At 37.5% G+C, this 15,000-nt stretch overlaps 4 protein-coding genes across 6 annotated transcripts in view; all 4 read left to right on the top strand.

Moving 5' to 3' along the window:
• The first annotated feature begins 3,647 nt into the window (after nt 1-3,647).
• Nucleotides 3,648-5,096, top strand: LOC103978900 (heavy metal-associated isoprenylated plant protein 44). The gene is made up of 3 exons (XM_009394894.3): nt 3,648-3,995; nt 4,336-4,411; nt 4,570-5,096. Exons 1-3 carry the CDS (start codon nt 3,801-3,803, stop codon nt 4,884-4,886), a joined length of 588 nt encoding a protein of 195 aa, XP_009393169.2. The 5' UTR covers nt 3,648-3,800; the 3' UTR covers nt 4,887-5,096.
• Nucleotides 5,097-5,969: 873 nt separating this feature from the next.
• LOC103978987 (1-acyl-sn-glycerol-3-phosphate acyltransferase LPAT1, chloroplastic) lies at nt 5,970-9,312 on the top strand. The gene is made up of 6 exons (XM_009395011.3): nt 5,970-6,152; nt 6,243-6,413; nt 6,896-7,302; nt 7,719-7,820; nt 7,911-8,205; nt 8,993-9,312. Exons 1-5 carry the CDS (start codon nt 6,050-6,052, stop codon nt 8,136-8,138), a joined length of 1,011 nt encoding a protein of 336 aa, XP_009393286.2. The 5' UTR covers nt 5,970-6,049; the 3' UTR covers nt 8,139-8,205; nt 8,993-9,312.
• Nucleotides 9,313-10,327: 1,015 nt separating this feature from the next.
• Nucleotides 10,328-11,037, top strand: LOC135636761 (small ribosomal subunit protein eS17-like). The gene has a single exon (XM_065148776.1). The coding sequence runs from the start codon at nt 10,406-10,408 to the stop codon at nt 10,841-10,843; it is 438 nt and encodes a 145-aa protein (XP_065004848.1). The 5' UTR covers nt 10,328-10,405; the 3' UTR covers nt 10,844-11,037.
• Nucleotides 11,038-12,456: 1,419 nt separating this feature from the next.
• LOC135636760 (uncharacterized) overlaps nt 12,457-15,000 on the top strand; it is a 4,305-nt gene continuing 1,761 nt past the window's right edge. The window contains exons 1-3 of one of the 3 annotated variants that reach the window (XM_065148775.1): nt 12,457-13,009; nt 13,488-13,657; nt 13,758-14,214. In XM_065148775.1, the coding sequence (XP_065004847.1) occupies nt 13,856-14,214 (359 nt within the window). In that variant the 5' untranslated portion in view covers nt 12,457-13,009; nt 13,488-13,657; nt 13,758-13,855. Of the gene's footprint in view, nt 13,093-13,476; nt 13,658-13,757; nt 14,215-15,000 lie in introns of all 3 variants that reach the window. The other 2 variants (XM_065148773.1, XM_065148774.1) reach the window with 2 other exon arrangements.

Genomic DNA, 15,000 nt, shown 5'->3' with positions numbered 1-15,000 from the left:
GCAACCTCATATTAATATTCTCATTCAAGTTGAAACATTAACCCCATCCATCAATTCAAACACTTTATTTACTTTGAACCTATTAAGTCCTCCTTCATGGTAAACAGCAGGTTATCTCATCTATCCAACTACCTTAAAAGAGTGTCACACATAAGGAGAATTCATAATAAGGTTTAGTTTCAATACTTTCAATTTTAAAATATTCTTATTTAATATGTCCTAGAGATGTCATTGACATTACAACAATTCATCCGATGTTTACTAAATCTAAAAAATCAAGTATTTAAATCAAATAAATATTTTTTTTTATTTTTAAAACAATCCCAAAAATTTTATTTCTAAACTTTTTGTTCTCGACCAAGCCTTAAAAATTCCTAAATAGTAAACAACAATATCTGAAGAATATAATGCTTTATTAGATAATGGTATATGAGACTTTGTCTTATTACATCTAAGTCAAAAATCTTTGTAGGGCACAAATATGATTTCATATCAAACAAAATCCTAATAGCTCTTTAATAAGTAAAAACCAAGATTTATTGGAAAAAAAATTCATCAACATTTAGGCCTTGACTATCATGACACTTTTAGCCCAATTATGAAATCAATAATAATTTATATTATTTTCTCTTACCTTATCTAATAATTAGGGATTTTGACAATTGGACATGAATAATATGTTTTTTTTTATGATGATGATATACTTTTAGGCAACTTTCAACCTTTATTAATTATAGTATTTCTCAACATGTCTATAAGTTATGCACGACTCTTTATAGTCTCAAGCAAGCCTCTTGTATCATGAACTTCAAGCACATCTAGTTTTAATTGAATTTCATAATTCTTAATTTGATAATTTATTATTTATTTATTATTATAAGAGAATAATCATATTTTTACTAGTTTATGTGAATGACTTAATTATTATTGGTAAAAAATCAATAATAATTCATTCAATGACTTAAAAATAAATTTTCTATTAAAGATCTTAGGTCCCTCGGTTATTTTGTCGGTGTTCAAGTCAACCATACAATAATGATTTATTTTTTTTATCAATAAAAGTATATTTATGACCTTAATCGCACACATACTTGAAGCTAATGTTGTTGCTACACTAATATCTATAAGTATTCTTCTTTTCTTATCTGATAATACTAATTTTATTTATGCCATTAAGTATTGCCAAGATGTTGACGGTCTATAATATTTGACATTCGTTTGTTCAAACATTGCATATGTAGTAATTAGATTATTTCAATTATTACATAAGCCTACTTTCAACCATTGGTCAATCATTAAATTATTATTGATCATCCCTTACTTCTCCAAAAAAAACTCTCATTTGTTGTCTTATGTATTTTCAGATGTCAGGTAGGTAATAAGGATGACAAGATATCTACTTGTACTTATATCATATTTTTTGGTTATGATCCAAACTCTTGGAGTTTCAAGAAATAATAATCTATTATACGATCTTCTATTATAAGAAATAATTATTGAATTATTTGTCACATTTTCTAATCCTCTATCTATACATTGTGATAATATCGGGTACAACATATTTATTTGCTAATCTTGTATTTTATTCTCAACGAAGCATATAGCTATCGATTTTCACTTTGTTTATGACAAAATTTGAAATGTTGAACTACGTATCTCTTATGTCTCATCTTTTTAGCTTGTAGATGCTCTTATCAATTCTTTGTTTCGATAATAATTATTTTTACTTCGGTCTAAGATTGATGTCTCCGATGAGAACACCATCTTGTGGGGGGCATATTAGGAAAGATATTATTAAAAAAAATAAATCATGATAAGATTATCATCATCATCCTAATATTTTGGTAATATATTATCATGATTCTAAATTATAAAAATTTTGATAACATATTATCATTATTCTATCAAATAATGAATATCACAATTTCAATATGAAAATGATTTAGATGAATATTTTATATTTATTATTGATTTAAAAAATTATATAATTATCATATTTTTATAATATATTTTTTTGTGTGTATATCCACTATCAATAAAATTCAAACAAATCATTTCTCCCCGTTATCACATTATATGTACAGTTGAACCTTTTGAACGTTCGATATAAGAGTGAGAAATCAGGACATCTGAATATTCTTATCAAACATCAGTATCTCTTATCTTTGATTCTTGTTCTACCAGCTGTGATCCCTTAATGGGGACTCTTCCAAAATGGCAGTATCAAATCAAATTTATTGTTCATTTCAACAAATATCTTATTAGTGCTTTATTTCTGATCAACGCCATTTCTGTTTATAAGCTTGCCTACGTTCCAGTAGCATACTCGATCATCATTGCAGTTGGCCTGTAAATAATTAAGAGTTTCCTGAGAGATTCACAATGATTCATGCCCACACTTCTCTGGTAATCAAAGGAGGTTCTGAAAAAGCACGGGCTTGACCCTCTGTTTTGTGCATTTGGTGTGTAATGATATGCATTGAGAGATTTGCACTGAGAGGGAAGTAATGATATGCATCATTTGTTTCAGCAGTCTTTGAGATGGAGTCAAATGTGATGTTCCTGTTCTTACTTTCCAGCAGGAAAGTGTTGTACTGATCAGGATTGTTTAAGGGGGAAACATCCTGGATTCAAGTGGAAGATGTTGGAATCTGTTTCTTCATATATTTTTTGCTGAACAACTGGAGCTGCATTTTATATGATTTAGGTCTCTGATGGAAGCTAGCATGTAAATGCTGAAGCCAGCAAGGGCCATAACATTTAGCTCTGTGGTTCCCTCAGTTTTGAATGGTGCATTCCAGGTTTGTGGATTTCGATTGAAAGAAGGAGCTCACTCTTCTTCATTCCACCCCACAGGGCCTTGCAACATTCAGTGATAAACAGATAGATGGCACTCCTGCCACTGTTCTTTAAAAAAAAGTAGATTGTCTCTCCCCAGGACCAAAATGATGATCATGACTAGTGATCATAGTTATACACAGGAAAAAAGTTTTAACTGCTACAGCTAAAGCTGAAATTTCTAGTTAAAGAACTAATTTCTGTGAGCTCGATGGTCAGATCATAAAACCCAGTCACCAGATTATTTATTCTCCCTAGTGTTACTGTTTGAATTCTAACTTTTTCTCTGCTTAAGATTGCATGAAACATCATCTTCTAAAGTAGGTTTGCATAGAATCTAGTTTGCCAGTGAAGCTATTGATGTCTTCATAGGTATGGCATGTGGTTCTTATGATTACAGCAACATGAAGTGGAGCTAATTCCTTGATCACTGCACTGCATCACTACCAAGGCAACAAGGCAGGGAAAATGCCAGTGAAGTGCCCAAAATCCTGGACCTACTAATGAGTTTGGTAGCAGGCAGAAGGGCACAACTCTGAACAAGATGGAAATAGAACAGTAGACTCCAGCGAGGTTTCTCCCTCTTTGCATCTTGCAGCTCTTAATTTCACCTAACCCACATTCTTTGATCTCTTCAAAGACATTATATATGTTTTTCTTTGCCTTGTGTCTGCCATGTCTTCTTGAGTCTTGACCCACATTTCAAGCATCGATAAGGGAAAGGACAGATACCAATGTAGAATTCCCTGCCTTGAGGATAAACTATTTCAAGGAAAACAAGCACTTGGGGCACAAGAAAACTATGATGAAAAGAAGGGTGCAGGGGAAACATGGAATACTTGGGAAGAAATATAATAACATGGCGAAGGAAAAGTGATTCCTGGAATATCTTGTGCTGCCTGCCTTCCAGTAACTCTGTTCCCATCCTACTTCCCTGTTTTAAATCCGCAACCCTCTGAGCCATGGGAAGAGACTTGAGCTCTTGGCTCTCCAACTTGTCTTTCGGATATCGAGGCGATCACCGCAAGAGTCGTAATCCGAGCATCTACTACGACAACCCCAGCAATAGCAGCAGCAGCAACGACTCCTACTACTACATCGAAGACAGCAATATGATCCGCAGGAAGATGGCCAAGGGAAGACCTCTTTCCTTGCAGGTTAGCTTTCGTCCCTTGCCTACTGTATTGTTTCATCTCTTATTTCATGAACACAACCTAAGAACAGAGAAAAAGGGAAGATCAGAAGGATGCTGCAAAACCTACTTGTTCTGAAGCATGCATCTTTTCACTGATCTGCTAATGTTTCCTTCCCACTATGTTCATTTGTGTTGTTTGTTCTGCGTCCGCTTTGCCCCCCTTCTTCCCTTTGGATAATAACCATGATAAGTAGATGAATCGTGTCTTCCACCTTAGATCTCGATATGTACTTTATCCGATTCGTGCTTCCAAGGGGGCAAGACGAGCTTTCTGTTGATCATCAACCCTTCCTTGTGCGCAGACCGTGGAGCTTAAAGTGAGGATGTGCTGCACAGGTTGCGAGAGGGTGGTCAAGCATGCTCTCCAAAAGCTTAGAGGTGACTGATGTCTGATGGTAGTCGATCTCTTTTTTACCAAGTTAATCACAATCAAATAATGATCTATAAGCCTCACAGCACTTTGTTCTTCATGCACATTCCGATCAACTAATTCACGAGATAGCTAATGGGAGAACACGTAAGTGCTGTTTGATCAGGCGTCGACTCGGTGGAGGTGGAGCTGGAGCTGGAGAAGGTGACGGTGACGGGATACGTCGACCGGAACAAGGTGCTCAAGGAGGCGCGGCGGAGCGGGAAGAGGGCGGAGTTCTGGCCCAACCCCGGCCTCCCGCTCTATTTCACCACCGCCAAGAACTACTTCCACGACGAGGACTCCTTCCGCGGCAGCTACAACTACTGGCGCCACGGCTACAACGGCGACAAGCACGGCCACGTCCCGGCGCCGCACCGGGGGGAGGACCGCGTCAGCAACATGTTCAACGACGACGACGTCAACGCGTGCAGCGTCATGTGAGGAGGGATGGATGCATCTGCATCGAGGACCACGAGAAATGATGGCGACTGCACCGGACGTGATCATCCATACTGGTGCATGTGGAATAATGGAATGATGTGTGTATGGCTTTCTGGGGACGTGGCAGTTCACGTGGAAAAAGATGTGTGGCAAGCATGCAAGGGGTGTGTAATATGGATTTCCAATTTATTTACATTATAATATTCGAATGCTTTTCTTAACCGATGACATATTATATATATATATATATATATATATATATATATATGGATTTCCAATTTATTTATATTATAATATTCGAATGCTTTTCGATGACATATTATATATATATATATATATAAACGATTTGACCATGGACGTCCAGTGGTTGAATCAATACGATCGAAACTCGATTATTATTAATAAATATAGATTGACAATGATTGAATTCCAGTGATACGAGTGATTATGATAACGATTGAATTTTGATCCTATTATTTGATAGATAAGATGTTTCACCGTTATGTCATTGGGTAGATTAGTATGGATCACTCATTTTATTAATATGATAAGTATTAATTCTATTTATATGATTTTATAGTTTTTAATAGAATTAGTCAAGTTTTGAGGCATACTAAATGATACACCCTATTTGATACATATCACTCGAAACAGATCGATTCGTTTATGATCGTTGGATCGACCAGTATGTATCGCACTTTTCGCATCGTATCGGACGGGTTGATCAGACCTATTTATTTATAATGGTTATATATTCTTTAATGGATATATACATATCTATCCTTTTGATGTTTGGAAATAATGCAAATTTTGATATGACCACTTTTATCATCAGTAATTTAATTTAGTTAGTTAGGGTTAACACAACGTATTCAATATCTAAAATGGTTTATACATTTTGATTCTATACATATGTTTGACTCAAATTTAGAGAATGAGTATGAAAATTAAAACTCAAGAGGGATATATGAATGTAAATTTGTCTTTTTCATTAACACTAATAATAAATATGAGATTATGCTTAACCCTACAATGAGTTCACTCCAACCCAACATCTTCCTCTTTAAAGTCAATGACCACTTCAGCCCATCAGCCACGCAGGCCCAGGCGGTACAGAGCGAGCGAGAGAGAGAGAGAGAGAGAGAGAGAGAGAGAGAGAGAGAATGGTGACGGGATCGCTCCTGGGGTTCAAACCTTGCACATCGCTGCCCTCAATTACTCCCCTAAATCGTCCGCCCGCTCCGAGAAACGCCCTTTCTTCTCCTGGTATGAAATCGATTCTTTGATCTTTTACCGGTGTTGGTGTTTGGTGGATAATTTAGCTTTCTTTCTCTTCTCGTTGCTCTGATTTTTCAGTTACGGCGGTCTCGGGTTGTCGTAACAACCAGTTCAATTGGAACCTAAGGTTTCACTGCCCCAAGCCTGCGATTCCGATCAGGAAGCAGACCACGGTGCGAAGAGACACCGTCGTTAGATCGGAGATAGCTGCTGCCGGGTTCCCTGATGACGCGGCAAGCTCCCTTTCAGGTTTGCTGAGAGAAAAATGTGTTTTTGGGTTTTTTTTGGAAATTTATTTTCTTTTTTCTAGGAACGTTGATATTTAATTTTAGAATCTTAATCGCAGCGAATCGATTATGATTATGTTACCAAGCATGCTGACAAGTTGTTGATTTTTTTGTCGTTTGGCTTTCGTGAATCATATTGATTACAAGTGGTTTGAGAAAATGCCTTAAAGAAACAGGAAACTCATTTCTTGAACTTTGGAAGAATCAATTATGTAAGTGACACCATGTCCTCTCCATTCTAGACGACGTGATACACATGAAGATATTTAGAAGAAACAATTAAAAACCCATTTCTTGATCTCTGAAAGGAGGAAAAATAAGAATTTTAGAATGAAGACTGGGCCAAATGGATTTAATCATCTTGATTATATATTATATGAGAAATTTCATTGTAATTGCTAACTTTTAATTTCTCACATTTGGATGGGGTTTGCTGTTGATCAGAATTTCAATTGGTTTCAAGAATCAGAGGGATTTGCTTTTACTTTGTCACGGCTGTGTCTGCGATCTTTCTGTTTGCCGTAATGGTGGTGGTGCACCCATGTGTGGTCCTTTTTGATAGGCATCGGCGCAGGGCTCATCACTTGATTGCAAAGATTTGGGCAACAATGACTATCATTCCGTTCTATAAATTTGAGTTTGAGGGGATGGACAATTTGCCTCCTCAGGACACCCCAGCTGTGTATGTCTCTAACCACCAGAGCTTCCTGGACATATACACTCTTCTGACACTTGGAAGGAGCTTCAAGTTTATAAGCAAGAGAAGCATATTTCTGTTCCCAATCATCGGATGGGCAATGTTCCTCATGGGTGTAATACCTCTTCGCAGAATGGATAGCAGGAGCCAGCTGGTAATTGTTTTACTAATGTTTCAACTTTTCTGGGGTCATTGTTCTCGAGATATCTCAGTTTCTGTTAGATACATCAAATTAGTGTTTTCCAATATGTAAACCATTTAAGTATTTGCAATGAAAATTTTAATCAGTCACTTTGAATTTAAGGTTTAATGATATAATCAATAATAGTTTGCCCTCATTCTTTCTAGATGGATCTAAGTCCAAGATATCTTTTCACGTTCATGATACCCTTGTTAATTTTTTTTTCCTTGCACAAAGGGGAATTACAGATGTCCTGGTTCCTATTTAAACTGGAAATTTTATGAGAATCAGTAGAAGGGTATTTTGTACGCAGACTTCCATTTTGCTGATTCTCTTATGTTGCATTATTTTATTACATATGTTTTATTTAATCTTGTCATTGTTTGCAGGATTGTCTCAAGCGTTGCATGGAATTGGTGAAGAAGGGAGCATCTGTTTTTTTCTTTCCAGAAGGAACTAGAAGTAAGGATGGAAAGTTAGGTGCTTTCAAGGTGAAATTTGTAGGCTCCATTTAAAGTCATTAAATGTGATTATGTCAGTGGAGTTTCTGAAATGAGTTGGCTTAATTATTGACCTTGTAGAAAGGGGCATTTAGCGTTGCTTCAAAGACCGGTGTGCCTGTTGTGCCCATAACCCTTATGGGAACTGGAAAGGTTATGCCTGCAGGAGAGGAGTGTATGATAAACTCAGGTTCAGTGAAAGTTGTAATACACAAGCCTTTAGATGGAAGAGATGCAGACAAACTCTGCAATGAAGCTAGAGATTCAATAGCTCAAACACTTTTGCTTCATGGCTATGGAGTACATTGAAATAACTAGATACTACTGAATTTCGGACATCTCATGTTGATGTTTTCACTTTGTCGAACACTTTCAGGTATCTTTTTTTTTTTTTTAAATTCTGTATAGGGAAGTTCTTTGTCGAACCCTTTCAGGTTTTTTTTTTTTTGTTTTATATTCTGTATATGAAAGTACACCATACATGGTTATATTGCTCAAACAAGTAAACAGAGGTGCTAAAATTAACAACTGAACCAGACATGTAATTTATATCCTAGTTTGTTTTCTTTATTCCCTTGTTATGAGCTGAAGCATATGTTACATGATTCCATATAGTTTTGAGACTTTCATTTGTGCATTGACTGCGGAGCTGAAATTTTGTTTCATTTCCCTGATAAAGGCGATGTACCGTTTAATGTTTTACATCTGGCACCATCAAACCACAATCATGGAGCAACCTCTGAAAAGCTTTCATGTGGTCTGATCTTGCTGACCAGAATTATGTGGAAAGCTCTCTATAATAGAACCTTATTGAGTATCATTAATTTTAGTTCAATGGAAATAACTATACTAGAATTATGGTTTTCATAACCGTGTTGCTTTTTCACTGCTTACACTTTCAGTTGCAAGATTATGATTTATCGTCGCTAGGCTTTTTAGCTAATGTTTGTGGGGTTCTCGGTTCTGTAATTGGCTCTACAGTACCTACGTGAATCTAACAATACTGAATATGGGTGTTCAGGTTTTGAGCATTGCCATTTGTAATTATGGTGTCCCATTTGATTGCTTACATATGAATTAATAATTTTCAGCAAACTTGAATTTTAGTTAGCCCATGCCATACTGCATATTTATAATTTGTTCATGGCTTGTCGGAATCGCAGGAGTAGCATCTTCTGACTCTATAGGGGGTGAACAAACTGCACAAGAATAAGAGGAAACATGGTAGGCTTTTAGAAGCACTACCTGTTGCAGAGGCAGTGAGGACTACTGGTTTAACCGGGAATTCTGGCGAGTGAAGTTAGTTTCAAAGTAATGAATTAGAATTCCTAATTTTTCTTTTGAAGAAATTCTGAGACTCTTTCTTTACTAAGTTTTCCTAGTCTTCCTTCTCTTATTGACATTAGTAATGTGGAAAGGTATATGAATAAATGGTTTCTGACTCCTAAAGCCAATATGGAGGCGAATATGTTTTCTTTCTCTATATATATCTTTACTGTAAATGATATCCTGGTTTACGAAGTAACTCATTATTCAGAGCTCTCTCAAATTTATACATGTTTTTAAAGGATTTAGTGAGTTATAGACAATTTAAATTTTGGATTTTTTTTTTTTTTGCTCGCCTGGAGGAAAGTTTTCATCAGCTGATGTTTAGAAGAGGATATTGTTTTCATATAATACAATATATGAGTACATTATTGCTGTATAATTTATTTTTTTTTCTCCCAAATAAGGTCATTTGTATCATGTATTTTTTGCCACAAATAATTATATATATAATCAAATTTGATCATCAATTTGATATGATAAAATTGATTTGACCCGACCTACTTTCATGTTTAAAAAATGAATGATCATTGAGGATTTAGGGCTTGTAGAAGGAAGATTTTTTTTTGTAAAAATTATGTCTCGTATTATTCTTCTTTTTTTTTGTAAAAATTATACCATGATGGTTTTTTCGACAACACTAATATGTATTCGTTTACTTTAGGCATAAAAAATCGATAAAGAAAAGATTGGCCTTATAATCACGTAGTCAATAAGTGTATGTTTTCTTAGATGTCATTCTGATTAGTATATGTTTTTATTGTCATTATCGAAAACTGATATGACAAATGCAATAGATGTTGATTGGACTCGACGTTGAACCCCAAACAATCGAAAGTAATGCGAGAGAGACGTTCTTCTCCCTGTGCTGTCCAAGAATACTACCTTCTCCTTTGTTCTCGCTCTCTATAACAGCATGCCAAAATTGCACCATGGTCACAAATGACATGTATTGAGCTTGTATCTGACTCGAGTTCAATCAGGCCGCAGCTACACCGAACCGGTTTGGACCGGAATCAATTACGGTTTACTGTTGGGCTATGCAAGGTTTGGCCCACGTAAAAATACGTCCACGTATGCTATGATTCTAGAGTTTGCTGTCTTATGCCCAGCAGGAAATCCTTCAGTGCGCGCGACCTATATATATATATCTACCCTACCCGAAACCCTAGTCCGCAGCGAGAGGAGCGGCTAAACCTAAGCGAAGCAGGCGTCCCTCCACCAAGTGCGCCACAGCCAACGCCGCCGACATGGGCCGCGTCCGGACGAAGACGGTGAAGAAGTCGTCGCGCCAGGTCATCGAGCGGTACTACTCGCGGATGACCCTGGATTTCCACACCAACAAGAAGATGCTGGAGGAGGTGGCCATCATCCCCTCGAAGCGCCTCCGCAATAAGATCGCCGGATTCTCTACCCACCTCATGCGCCGCATCCAGCGCGGCCCTGTCCGCGGCATCTCCCTTAAGCTCCAGGAGGAGGAGCGCGAGCGCCGCATGGACTTCGTCCCCGACGAGTCCGCCATCAAGGTCGACCACATCGAGGTCGACAAGGATACGGTCGACATGCTCGCGTCCCTTGGTATGACCGATATCCCCGGCGTCGAGCAGCAAGCCGATGCGCCCTCCGCCCCTACTTACCCGTACCAGTCGCGCCCCGGCGGCGGTTATGGCGCTGGCCGCAGGAACTGAGACGGGATCTTGGCACAACGGGCTCGATCTTTTCCGAAAACAAGTTCCCTTTTAAGGATTATATCGCTTAAAGTTTAGATTTTTGTGTGGATTGTGGTTACTATAGCCATGCGGACATCCTCTTTTGATATCTGTATTTGATTGCTTAAAATGGTTTGTCTACAATCAAGTAGCTTATCTTGCATTGTGCTTGAGTTCTAACCTTTTATGCTTGGTTTTCTCATGTGCTTTAGATTTTTCTTTTTTCATTGTGCATTTGGGATAAACAAGTTCTTTTCTTTAAAGTAGTGATGATTTGCAGCAGGATCTATGAATCTATTAGTTTGCTGATTACTATTGAGGCACAAGACCATGTTCTAACTTTATATCTAGCAAAAAATTTGTTTTCTGTTTGGCACTTCTTAGCTTTCTGTGGATTTTTAAATGCTTAATAATAGTAGCTAAGTAATCAATTCAAATAATAAATGTAGAATCAAATAATAAATGTAAATTTCACTCTCAGGTCTGTTAGATATACAAAATTTTTAATCAAGCCAATAGTTATTCACCAAAAATCCAGAATGAGTGTGATCTAATACATTCATATTTTGGAATTTCTAATTTCTTCTAGATAATAGTTAGCTGATTTGTTTTTGCTAATGAGGACTCCTTTGCACATAGTTAACTGGACAAGCAATTGAGAAATGGAATGGTAAGATGGAAGGGGTGGGCAGGGATCTAGCTGATGGGAGAGAGAATACCCCTTAATGTTGCTGATTGCAGGTTGTAGATTGCTGCTAGTTGATTCAGTGTCGACGGTAAGACGAAACAAGGGACAAGGACTATGAGAGCTAGTGCATCTCCGCTCTTATTAAACACGTCTTTGATTGCCTGGTTTACACTGTCTCACTGGTTTTAGTTTGTAAAGTGTCTTTTTTATCATTGATTGTTTTGATTCATTCAAGTTTTAATGCCCTTATACGAGGGGTAAATTACTAACAAAAAATTATTGACCTAATGGTTTTACTTGTTCTTGCTACTGTAGTTTCTTGCACTGATATACGTTTGCACCTCTATAATGTTTTGTTTGCTCCCCTGAGTTGTGGATTTACTGGTCCAGGGTGTGAATGCTCAAATCCTTCTCTCTTATCGATTAAATTGACTTGCATTGATACATGTTTGCACCTCTATAATGGGGGTCAGTGGTTTTACTGGTCCAGGGTATGCATGCTCAAATCCTTCTATCTAATTCATTAAATGCACAGGGAATTCGATTAGCTGAACTTAAAATTGACTTGTGTTCAGCTTGCATATGTGGTATGGTTTCACATGTTGAACTTGCAGCTTCTTTTACCACGTTTTTTCTTTTCTGACTGTTTTCAATAATGATTCTGTGGTAGAACTTGTTACGTGGAGCATTTTTCATGTTGAACTATGGCTGTGGTGTCTCTTCAAGACATCCTTGTGAGAGATTTCCTGCACCTATCCTGAGGCATTTTGTGGCATTGAGATGCCGGTTTCTTTCCCTTGCTGGCTTACCAGGCAAATCAGTTCAATGACTGAAGACCATACAGAGTTTATTGGATTGTTGTATGGCTGATAGAGACCAAGTTTTTATCTTTGCAGAGCACCAACGTAAGGTGATGCAAAATTATGCACGCTTCTTTTGCTTCTTGGCATATCCCTTTGCATCTAAAGCCCATTTAATAGCCCCATATTAGATTGATGGATACCATAATCCGATTTGACCCTATATATATATATATATATAGTAACAAATAGAGAACTTTTCTTAGATTCGAGACCAAGTAACATGTGTGTGAATCTGGATAGTTATTCTCCTAATCTTATCCATTTCTCAACCCGATTAACGGGACCTAATCGGGTTCGATAGGTACAAAAATCCGACCCGGTATGAGCCAACGTGGAGCGACAGGGACAAGGAACGTTCGGTGTTCCGAACGCTTCCCAGGACGAGATTTTGTTCCCTCAGTAACAAACTCCTCGTGGGTCCCACAGAAGGGAAGGTAAGGTAAGGTTCGTGGGAGAAATGTGGGGACGTGTTCTCCAACTCCTTCCAAGTTTAACCGTAGTCTATCGCCCATTTTGTCGAGATCCAAGCGTATTCTTATCTCTCTCTCACTCTCTCGACGCTTCCGTCGTTTCGGCGTGGATCAAAGCGGAATGGTCGGCCTCCTTAGCTCAAATCTCGTGTTTTCTTTTTGACCTTCGGTTTGCTTTCATTGTGCGATCCGTGATTCGTGATTCAGGTAGAGTAGAATCTCTTGTTCCCCTGATTTGTCTGCTCTGTGAACTCCTCTTAAAGATTCTGTTTTGTAGTTCTAAAGCAGTCGCGCGAGTTGTCTTCGTCATTTCTGGTATTGATTCGGGAAAGCAATAAACCAAATCTTGTACCTTTATTTGATATTGACAGTTCCCCCTTTTAAAAGTTTGGTTTTTGGCACCAGTTTTCGCGACGCGTTGCTTTATTCGGGTGTTTAGGAGCAAGGACAAGAATCTAGATATAAGATTTCTAGTTCGATATTTGAACAACCATGAGCAGTGTTGTTGCTCATGGCTGTAATGTTTGATGTCTTGAAACTTCCTTTCCATTTTTGAAATTTGCTTTCTTCCTACCTAACCTAATCCAGCAGATATTTCACAGCTGGCTTGCGAAGTCGAAATTTTCTTCCTGATGATCTGGTTTGTGATTTGGTGGAGCATCCGGAATCCAGGCTATGCTGCTTTTGCGTCTCAGGTTCAATGAACCAACACAGCGCACTCGGTTGATGTTCATGCACTTAAGTCCTTTTTTGTTAGTTTCTTGTCCCGTTGGTAAGAGCCTTATTTCTTCTCCCTCGGTTGTTTTTTTTTTTTTTTTTTTGGATTTCGAGTAAGGAAAGAATTTAAAGGTATTTCATTCTCTTTATCCTAGATTTTTGAATTCTTGGATTTGTTGGAGGAAGGAGATTAAAGGAAAGCTCTAAAAGGTGGATTTGAGGCATCAAGGAGTGATTGTGTCGCTAAGAATCAATGCTGAATGTTGAAGGTGGTGGAATGGGGCAGAATCGGCACGAAGATTGTTCTCAACCCTGTTCAAATTTGTGCCCTAATCATAGTTCACAATGTGATTCTTCCTCTCAAAGTGGTGAGGAAAAGGGAGGAGGGCCAGGTCAGACTTCACAGGCAATTCACATGGGTGGGGTAGTGGATTCTCCTGATCTTATCGTTGTGATCACTCAGCCAGAGGAGGTTCCACTCCCCGGCATGAGCATCTCCCAGAGTAAAGCTTCAGAAGGCGACGAGAAAACCGGTATGGTGGCTGCTACATCTGCGGTTACTTCTCTGAAGGTGTTCTTGCCGAGGAGTGAGAGTTTCAAGGATCAGTGCAGGTATCATGCAACTTTACCATCTAACTATGTTTTATCGGATCACATTGTATGTCTTGTTTCGAATTAGGCTGATGAATGCAGTTTATTATTATTTTTATACAAATTTCAGTATAATAAGCAACTTATGCCTTTATTCTTTTCTCTTCATACTCATGATTTCTTCTGTTGTTAGAAGGTCACTGAATGTAAATAAACATTATACCATAAACAAAATATTTTCTTAAATAAGTAATCCTTGGCACATTTTTATATTTGCACATCACAAGGTGAAGATATGTCCATCTGGAGGAGAATATGATCGACTTAATAATGCATAATACCTCGCATTTAATGCTCTAGCGTCAGTAAGCTTTTTTTTTTTTCCCCTCTTGTCCAAATCGTATATGCATTCAATCTTTGGAGAGGTTTTTTTTTTTTTTGCTTTTTCAGGTGTGTTAGACAAATTTAGAAAATTTTGATCACTGGCTGTACGTTGAAACAGGAATGATTATAACACCAACAATCAGCAGATCTTATAGTATAAATGAAACAGTGATTTGCTGTTTTAGAATATCATCTTTTAAGCAACAGAAATATCTAATTTGACTGACAAATTATAATTTATTTATGTGCATACTGATGCTTGTATGACCTTAGTGCAAACACATCTAATATTAAGTATGAACTATATTGCTGATATTTCGGATTGTCATTCAAAGCCCTTAATTACTTTGTATTTTCAAAGTCTAGCTTAACTTAATGCACCAGATTTACTCGAAAATGTTCAGGTTACCTTATATGTTTCTG

The sequence above is a fragment of the Musa acuminata genome, chromosome BXJ3-4, assembly GCF_036884655.1.
Source record: "Musa acuminata AAA Group cultivar baxijiao chromosome BXJ3-4, Cavendish_Baxijiao_AAA, whole genome shotgun sequence".
Taxonomy (NCBI): domain Eukaryota; kingdom Viridiplantae; phylum Streptophyta; class Magnoliopsida; order Zingiberales; family Musaceae; genus Musa; species Musa acuminata.
Note: the sequence above shows the minus strand (reverse complement) of the source record. Positions and strands in the feature narration are given on the sequence as shown.

Excerpts from the sequence above, each read along its gene's own strand:
- LOC103978900 (XM_009394894.3), top strand. The coding sequence starts at position 3,801 with ATGGGAAGAGACTTGAGCTCTTGGCTCTCCAACTTGTCTTTCGGATAT. Across the intron at positions 3,996-4,335 it reads GAAGACCTCTTTCCTTGCAG|ACCGTGGAGCTTAAAGTGAG; the intron begins GTTAGCTTTCGT and ends CCTTGTGCGCAG. Across the intron at positions 4,412-4,569 it reads TGCTCTCCAAAAGCTTAGAG|GCGTCGACTCGGTGGAGGTG; the intron begins GTGACTGATGTC and ends CTGTTTGATCAG.
- LOC103978987 (XM_009395011.3), top strand. The coding sequence starts at position 6,050 with ATGGTGACGGGATCGCTCCTGGGGTTCAAACCTTGCACATCGCTGCCC. Across the intron at positions 6,414-6,895 it reads CGCGGCAAGCTCCCTTTCAG|AATTTCAATTGGTTTCAAGA; the intron begins GTTTGCTGAGAG and ends GCTGTTGATCAG. Across the intron at positions 7,303-7,718 it reads TGGATAGCAGGAGCCAGCTG|GATTGTCTCAAGCGTTGCAT; the intron begins GTAATTGTTTTA and ends CATTGTTTGCAG.
- LOC135636761 (XM_065148776.1), top strand. The coding sequence starts at position 10,406 with ATGGGCCGCGTCCGGACGAAGACGGTGAAGAAGTCGTCGCGCCAGGTC.